The sequence below is a fragment of the Populus alba genome, chromosome 7 (assembly GCF_005239225.2).
Source record: "Populus alba chromosome 7, ASM523922v2, whole genome shotgun sequence".
Classification (NCBI taxonomy): domain Eukaryota; kingdom Viridiplantae; phylum Streptophyta; class Magnoliopsida; order Malpighiales; family Salicaceae; genus Populus; species Populus alba.
The window spans coordinates 4,988,710-4,997,844 of record NC_133290.1 but is presented as its reverse complement, the minus strand read 5'-3'; the positions used below and the strand labels follow the sequence as shown (position 1 = coordinate 4,997,844).

General features: G+C 30.5%; 1 protein-coding gene across 1 annotated transcript; it reads right to left on the bottom strand.

Annotated features, from left to right (window-relative positions):
- Positions 1-3,914: 3,914 nt before the first annotated feature.
- LOC118063216 (protein JINGUBANG) lies at positions 3,915-5,294 on the bottom strand. The gene has a single exon (XM_035077185.2). It carries the CDS (start codon positions 5,292-5,294, stop codon positions 3,975-3,977), a length of 1,320 nt encoding a protein of 439 aa, XP_034933076.2. The 3' UTR covers positions 3,915-3,974.
- Between the last annotated feature and the right edge of the window lie 3,841 nt (positions 5,295-9,135).

Here is a 9,135-nt window from a genome sequence, read left to right as displayed (position 1 = left end):
CTGGTTTCTTGTGTTATTGGAAGAAAGGAGAGGGTGGTGGTGGGGGACACAAACTTTTGTCTTTTACATCGTGGTGGTGGAATCGGGGGATAAATGTAGGGTTTGGTAGGGCCATGGATGGGACCACCACCACCAACGCTTGAAGAGCTGGTTTGCATTGCGGCAATGGTGGTAAAATTATTTTCCAAGCTCATTAAACCATCTAAAAAACTAGAAAAAATCAATTTTTTAAAAACATTTTCGCACACCACCGCAATAAAAGAGGTCCCAGAAGAGAGAATATTGTGCTGTGGTGGGTATGCGATGGCTACTGCTACTGTTTTTTTCAGTTTCCTGCTTGGGAATGTGTTTTTTTTTTTTTTTTTTACTTTTTGTAGAGGGTAGAGTAGCAGCAGGGGTAGGTAGGAGAGCGATGGCTATGTTATGGAGACCAAGTTGAATCGCACGGGGTTTCCGCACCCTTTTTCTCCAACTCTTTCACTGAGCCGCCTGCTCTGGGATCTTTCTGACCCAAATATTTATTCCTAGATATTTTTATTTTTATTTTTATTTATTCTTATGTTCTTCATTAATACACGTGAAGTTTTAATTGAAATCAAATTTTAAAAACATATATATATATATATATATATATATCCAAAGTGACCCTGCGTTTGAACTGATTTCTTATAGGAAAAAGCAAAAGAAAACAAATAAAAAATTAAAAAAAATTCAAACTAAAATAAATATATTATTATTATAGAAAAAATAATTATAAATTTGAATTTGAATAATAAAATTAAAAGTTATAACTTATTGTTGCTGTTGCTGGAATAATAAAAATTATAAACTTGATTTGAATAATAAAATTAAAAATCAAAACAAATGAAAACAAACAAAAAAACATAAAAAAAACTAAAGTGAAATAAATATTATTACTATTGAAATGAATGATAAAATTAAAATTTTATAGCTACAAAAAAAACTGAGAAAAAAATAAATATTATTACTATTGAAAAAATAAACTGAAAATGAAAAACTAATTGAATATAAAATGAATAAGAATAAAAAAATTAAAAGAATGAGAATTGAAAAAAAATGAAATAATAATGAAAAAGAAATTAAAAGAATGAGAATTGAAATGAAAAACAAAACATATGAAAAATTATAATTAAAGGACTAAATTGAAAAAAAAACTTTTTTTAAAAAGAATAAAAATAAAATAAAAAATTAAAAAAATAAAGACTTAAAATTAAAAATCAAACAACAATGAAAATAATAATATATTTTAGCTGTCAGGAAGAAAGAAGAGAAAAAAAAAAAAAACCATAGTGACAATTCAACATAACATCATGTGTTATATCTTATGGAATAGAGTAGATAGTTGCTCATTCACTGAAGTGAGATGATAAATTATAGTTCTCCCTTATCTGACATTGAATTTAAATCAACAATACAAACATGAATAAAAAATTATGAGTTATTGTTTTAATAAAACTTATATATTTTTTAATATTATTAGTGTTGGTTTTAAAAAAGGTAAAAAATATGTTAGAGAATAAATAAAAATATTTTGAAAATTAAATTAAGGATTCAATTTAATAAATTGATGTAGCTTAATTATTTTTAGATTTTAATAATTTATAGTTTATGAGTGATTTAAGTAGCTTATTGTGTGTTATATAATTACAGTTTTTATCTCGTAAAGATTTTTAAAAAAATTAGGATTGACTCATATTTAAAACTGATCGTGCTAAAAAATAGCCTGAATTTATTTTTATATATCAAAAGCTTTTATTCCCTAATAGTGATCTTCTTGTATTTATAATAAAAGTTCATAATGTAGTTTAATTAATTAGATTTTAAATTTAATTTTTAAAAAATTATCAATCCAAGTTTAATAAATTTTAGGGCATTAAAAACTTGCATAATCATTAATTTTAGGTTTATTAAATTAATTAAAGTACACACAAGCTGGCCCAAACACTTATATTAATTAAAAAAAATCACATATTCAATTCCTATAATTTAATTAAAATAGAGCTCGTTTATATCCTATGGTTAAGCTAACCTCTTACTCTTATATTTATCCGTTTGTTTTGCATAGTAATGAATTCAAATGAAAGTCCTATTATAAGTACGAGTATTAAGTAATTAAGCTTAGCATATTGATAATTTCTGAAGAAACAATTAAAAAACCCATAGCAAACTGTTTGTACATTCTTTTTCTTTCTTTTTTTGATTTATGTAGGTGTCCGGGCCAGCTTACGTGCACCACGACTAATCCCACGGCTCACTGAACATCCTGCAAACTCAGTGAAGCAAGCCGAAAGGAAAGTGTAACACCTTCGCACGTTATTAATTCTAGGGTGAATTCAGTGCGCCAAACATGCACAATGAATCAAACCGATTTAGAATCTTAGTAATACAGAGAAAAGGAACGAGTCCCTTTAAAGTTACTAGGCCAAAACCTCAAGTGGATATTCTTTTAATTATGCTTAATAATGCCAAAATCTTCATTTTTTAAAAAAGCAAAATTTCACATCATTGTGACCTTAGCTGAGAACTTTATCTATCTGCCAATAAATGTGGACCATAAAAATAAATGAAGCAGCATATATTTGACTTGGTCTAAAAAAGGACTCCTGTGTATTTTGCATGCCATTGCCCTTTTAAGATTATTGTGATTCTTTTTATCAAAAAACAAGGAAAAAAAAAATCATTGTGATTCTTAGCCGTTTCGTCGAACTTTGATTTTTTTTTCCCCGCTAAATCAATATATATATTTTTTACTTTATATTATTTTAATTTATTAATATTAAAATAAATTTTAAAATATAAAAAATATTTTTAAATATTTTTAAAAATAACCACTATATAATATTTTTTTTATTATCTATCATTAAAGCATATTTAATTATTCAATTCTACATCAAATGTAATTTTCATGTTTGACAAACGTGATTATGGAATTAAAAAAATTTTTTTTTAATATATTTTTTTAATATTTTTTAAAAATACAAAAACAAACAAAAAAAATAGAATCTCATCATGTTATCCTCCACCCAAACCACAAATTAAATAACTAAAAAAAAATAAATATAATTCCATATGTAGCTTAGGCATATATAGAAGTTTCTTGCACTTCAATTAAAGAACAAATGAAACAAAAGATTCTATCAAAGCTCATCATCAAATACAATATTGCTTTCGGTGCAAGGAATCTTCACAGATTTAAAGGGTGTTTGGTATTATTGTTAAAAAGAAATTTATTTATTTTTTTGTTTTAAAAAAATATATTTTTAAATTATTTTGATGTACTGATTTTAAAAATTAATTTTTAAAAAATAAAAAATATTATTAACATATATTTTTTAAATATAAAAATATTTTAAAAAACGAATAACAATTACACTTTTAAACATATTTTTAATTGATTCACATATTTCTCACAGGTTCTGAAAGGCATCCCTCTGATGCATCAATCATGTATCAAACTTTCATAAAAAAACAGAAAAAAGAAGAAGAAGAAAGAACAGCCACTCATTAATCAGAGGCAGAGTCTCCATCAGTAGCTTTCATTGACAATGTTTTGCTATATTCTTTCCTTTTCCTAAACGATGTTATTGGTTATGAGAAAAAGTTTAAGTTCTTATATTATACTTAAAGCAAAGGTAAGCGTAATCTTGTCACTGATTAAAATAAAATAAAATAAAATAAATTGCAAAAGAAAGCTGTGAAATTAATTAATTATAAAGGGAAGCAATCTGTAAGAACTCATCAATATTTTTATTTGATCTGACTGCAAAAACAACTGAATTGGTGAAAGAATCGAAAATTTCCAATTTCATTTTTTAAGGTAACAAATCACATATACATAACCTCTTTTTTGTCTTCTTCTTTTTTAATTGCGAATATCGTTAATATTCCTGGTGATCTGAGCTGGGAAGCTTGTAGCTGCTGGCAGTGAACTTGGAATGGAGGTAGGAGCACTACTAGCTAGCACAGCCTCTCCATGCCAGTGGTGGTGCGTTTTCAGAAACTCTCCACATCTTTACAGACTTGTCAAGGCTGCCACTGTACAAAATCCATCGCCTCTCGTTTGGCGAGGACTCGTGATCTTTCTCTGCAGCCAAGCACTTGACAGGTCCATTGTGGCCTGCTAACAATGACAAACATACGTGATCATTTCCCATTCTCCTCCACACACATATTCCCATATCAGCTGAGCCGCTAAACAGGAGGCTCCCTGCTGTAACTAAGCATAGAATGGCCAGTTTATGACCTCTTAAAACACCACCATGAGACATATGTTTTTCACGTTCCCAGAAGTTAACAAGCCCGTCTGATGAGCCACAATAGACAACTGTGGCATTAGGGTTAACCGCCACTGCCGTAACGGCACATTCTTGTTTCAACAACGTTTGTGAAAAGAAATGTTTGGTTCCTGTCCCTTGTAATTCTCTCCTCCAAACCTTGACAGTTCCATCCGCTGATCCCGTAAAGACTAGGCCATCGCTTCCGGCAACGATTGAATTAACAGCATCATCGTGAGAAATGACTGATTCAAGGCATCTAGAATTGGATATTCTCCAAACTTTAAAAGTCTTGTCCCATGATGATGAATAAAGAAATGTCTTATCTTCGCTCAAGCTAAGACATGAAATTGCATCGCCATGTTTGTACCATACCGCATTCTTGTGGCGTTTAACTTCAAAATAATTACTTGTTTTCATCGAGTTGTTGAAGCAATCCCTCATAGTTGGCAAGGTCCCTACACGTTTATGAATACTTGGATCCTTGGACGAGACCTTCCATACCCGTATTTTCCCATCTTGATGGCCTGTAAATATCGTTGCACCAGAAATTACAATTGCTTTAACCAATCCACTATTCGATTTAAACCCTGGAAACTCCTTCTGATTCTTCCAAACCCTTATATTCTTGCTATCAGAACCAGTATAAAGGAGATCACCGGATGCAGCCAACGAATAAATATGACCCTCTTCTCGTACTAATGACCCCATTAGCACATTAGGAGAGAAATTATCATCATTGTCTTCAGAAGGAATGTCGGTGATCCTCTGAGAGGACCATGGAGACTTCTCCACCGGAGAGACAATATTATAAGGCGAGCTCGAGTTGGAGGGAGTTACAACCTGATCCTGGCTATTTCTTGTATTGAAAAAGTCACCATCATTATCAGCAGGAAGATTAGTTTTCTTGATTCTGTTAAATTTATGCAAGCTATTCTCTTCATAAAAAGTGCGCCTTCCTGTTGATGAGCTCCCTCGTTTCGAACCTTTCTTTAACATTGAAGAGTTTATGTTTTGATTTTTACACAAGGTAAAGAAAGAACAGCAATATAATAAGTAAAGATGGAGAGGATGATCAGGTATGGAGGAAACCGAAAGCAAGGAGAAAACAGAAGGTGCTATAGAGGACAGTATTATCAGTTTATTCCTCACTGTTGATGATATGAAAATTTGTGGTAGACCCTTTTTTTTTAACCAACAGATTTACATCATTTTTGCTGTAATAGATCCAAAGGCTAATCTCATTAGGCTGAAATAGTAAAACTAATTAAACCCAAATTAATAAATCCAATGCCATGTAGCCCATGCTTGGTTATGCAAATCACAGTCCTGGGAGCTTAATAAGGACGACCACCAGGGTGTGCTAAACTTAAAAAAGGAATATGAATTTAATTAGGACTGCATGTTATCTATCATCAGGGTGCTAAAACGGAGAGCTCGGGATAATTTGTGGTGTTGAAACAAGGGTGCCTGTAAGATCTAGCTAAAAAGAGACAAAAGGTGTTGATTCATCTTGTCAACTACAGGGCATATATATCTAACCTTTGACTTGGTCTAAAAGACTAAATCCTAGTTCATGGTTTAGCCATTTTGTTGGGATCTGACTTGTAATTAAATATTTCAGTTTAATTTTCTCCCTTTAATTCTTGTCTATAGTCGTTGAATATGCGAGGAAAAATCTTTAAAAGGCAACGCATGCCCTCCCTAGATAGGGCTATTGATTATACAATCACACACACACAATGGAAGCTCCTTACTTTTTATTATGTTGTTGGAAAAATAAAAACATAATATGAAGTGGTTTAACAAAGAAAATAAAACCAAAATAAACAATCTTAACTTGGCCAAGAGTATCCCCTCGAATAAGAACCCTAAATTGTATGAGCAATATTATAGGTTTTACATGCAAAGGATCAAGAGTAAGTTCGTATAACATATATATATTGGAAACCTCGAGATATAATTCCAACAAATGTAGAGTTATGATTGAGTTTTCCATTTAAACTCTTGTCAAGTTTCCTTACAAAAATTTATACTGCTGTTAATTATATTTGCATTAGAAAAATGGTGAATTGGATTCTTTTGCTTGTCCATGTAGAAAGAGCTTGCGGTTGTGCTAGCTGACATTGCTTATTTAACTCAGATTTAATTTTGTTAAATGGGTATGAACTTTACTTGTTAAAAAATAACTCTCAGAACCCATAGATAGGCTTATAACCATCCAAATACACCTACAGCATCTCACTTACCTGATTTTCAGGTCTTAATACCATTATATATGAATTTGGAATTTGATGAAGTCAAATTTATTCGTGAATCTTTGCCTACAGTTTGGACTACATATAGATCTATAAAAGAAATTCTACTTATATTAATTATAGGTTGTAAAGTAGATATTCATATTTTTTCTATAATATATTTAATTTATCCAGATAAGAGAGAATAACATGTTTGAAGTCATAACTAAAATTTACCAAAAATATCCAAAAAAAAAAAACATTATTTCCTTGTGAATTATGAATTTTAATAAATACAATTCAATGGTCTTGAAAACATGTGTGGCGGCTATTGACTCACTTATTCTACAAAGATTCCATGTCAAACAATGAGACATTTATGATAGTAACTATTATCTATTATTTGCAATGATTATATATTTATTATGGAATGTATGTGGTGACAAAAAAACTTTGGATTCTCTTGTTGTTTTTTTCTTTATTTTATAGGATTTCTTAACACATCAAGAAGACTAAGGAAAGATAATTTAAGAGAGAAAATTCCAGCAATTATAAACAAAGTTCCTTGGTTAATTTGAAGTATGAAGTGTCAATAAAGCCTCTAAGAAAAACGAATGGGGAGTTTCAGCTATGCATAGGGATTCCAAGCAAGAGGAATTTGTTTTATGATGTTTTTTTGTTATTTTAGTGTTGAAATATTATTATCTTTGGACTTTATTCTAAATTGAATTTGTTTTGGTTCATTAGACATTGCTTTAGGATTTGTTTTAGTATATTACACTTGTGTTATAATTGATTACTAGATAAGGTTTATTGGCTTGCAACCCATAAGAAGTCTATTAAGATTATTCAGAGAGATTATATATTACTTTTATGGTTACAAGTTTTAGCAGTTATGATGATTTGAAAAAACAAGATTTTTTTTTCCTTTGTTTTGCATGTTGTAAATAACCTTTGTTTACATGAACAAAGATTGTATACCAACTCATCAAAGATTAATTGGTTTTATGATGTTATTTATATACTTTGAGTTCTTAGGTACAAGGTTATTTCCCAATTTAAATTTTTTTTTCTAATATATTTGGTTCTTAGATACAAGGTCACCTCTAGATCAGGGTTTCAAACCTAATATTTAGGTTTTTTGGGTTGATTTTCAATTTTATTATAGGATGCGTCACCATATGATCACAAGGTTCACATAAATTATTATTATTAATTGTTTAATTAAATAGAGCAAGTGAAAGCATCCCATTAAGACACCAAATTAGGCATTGCTAGCACATAATACCTAAAAAAACTACAATCATTTTTCTTATTTCAGTCACTAAACACATAAAAACCCTAAAAAGTTATTATTATTTATTTTAGGTTATTCAAAAAAAATTGGCGTTGGTCTCCTAAAAAGGAGACTTGTCTTTTTATGTGCGTGTATATATTAATATCAGTCCCTTATAAAAGAATAGACATGTCAAAAATAACATTTCCCCTTAAAAACAAAAATTTTGTCGAAGTTGTTAAGAATAGATATTCGACCCATACAAATGATAAAAGTTGAGATTTGAACTCGTATTGATGATGATGAGGAGTTGGGTTTTGAACTCAATTATTATTTTAGTGGGCCTTAAAGGGTTTGGGCTTCGCCCATTTATTTTCGCAGGTTTTTTATATTTTTTTTTGTTTTATTTTTTTCATTATGGAGAATATCGCCATTTATGACCTGCAAGAGAGTGAATTAAATTGGCAAAACAAAGTCCCTAATTCCTCTCCTTTTACTCCTTTAAACTCGATTGTCTCATCCCCACATTATATGATGCGGACTGATGTATTAGAGATGGCTGTTGAGTTTGTTTTTGACAGGGAAGGTAATGGTTTTGGGCGGGGATGGCTGCTTGTTGTGCGCGCGCGCGCGCAGTGATGGTTACGGGAGGAAGGCTGTTGGCTTTGTTGAGAGGGGTTGTGGAAGGAGTTGTTGGTGTTCGTGTGGCAGGTTTGAAGACGGAGGCTGGGGAATTTCCGGTATATCTGCGTATGGTGAACGCTCTGTGTTGATGAATGGGAGGCTCTGTTGGTTTTTGAAGGAGAGAAATGCTAGGGTTTGGGAAGTCAATTAATGCCGGATTATGGGAATTGATATGAAGAGATCAATTTGGGACTTTAATTGAGGATTTGGGCTGAAAATATGGGATTGGGGAGATTAAAATATGGATTTAATGCTGGGATTTTTGGTTTAATTGCTCATGAATTTGGCTATTGAAGATTGCAATCTCTGCTTTAAATGTCTGGAATTAATTTAGGACTAAATTGAATTAAATCAGTTCAATTAGACTTAATTGGATTGAGATAAATGAATTAATTGGACTAAATTAATGAAATGGATTGAAATGGACTTAAATAAAACTTCGGACAAACATTCCTTATTCTCATTACAGTCCTTGGATTTCGAATTCTTTCCAATTTCATTCATTTTTTCTTAAATCATTTTTTTTTCAATTATATTCCTAATTAAATCAATTTAGACCTTTAGATTTATGAACATGTTGCAAATTCATTTTGGTTTCGATGAATCTAACTTTTAATTTTGATTTTCTTCTTTAATTAAATCC

What these genes read in the sequence shown, in the direction of transcription:
- LOC118063216 (XM_035077185.2), bottom strand. Translation starts at nt 5,294, where the DNA reads ATGTTAAAGAAAGGTTCGAAACGAGGGAGCTCATCAACAGGAAGGCGC.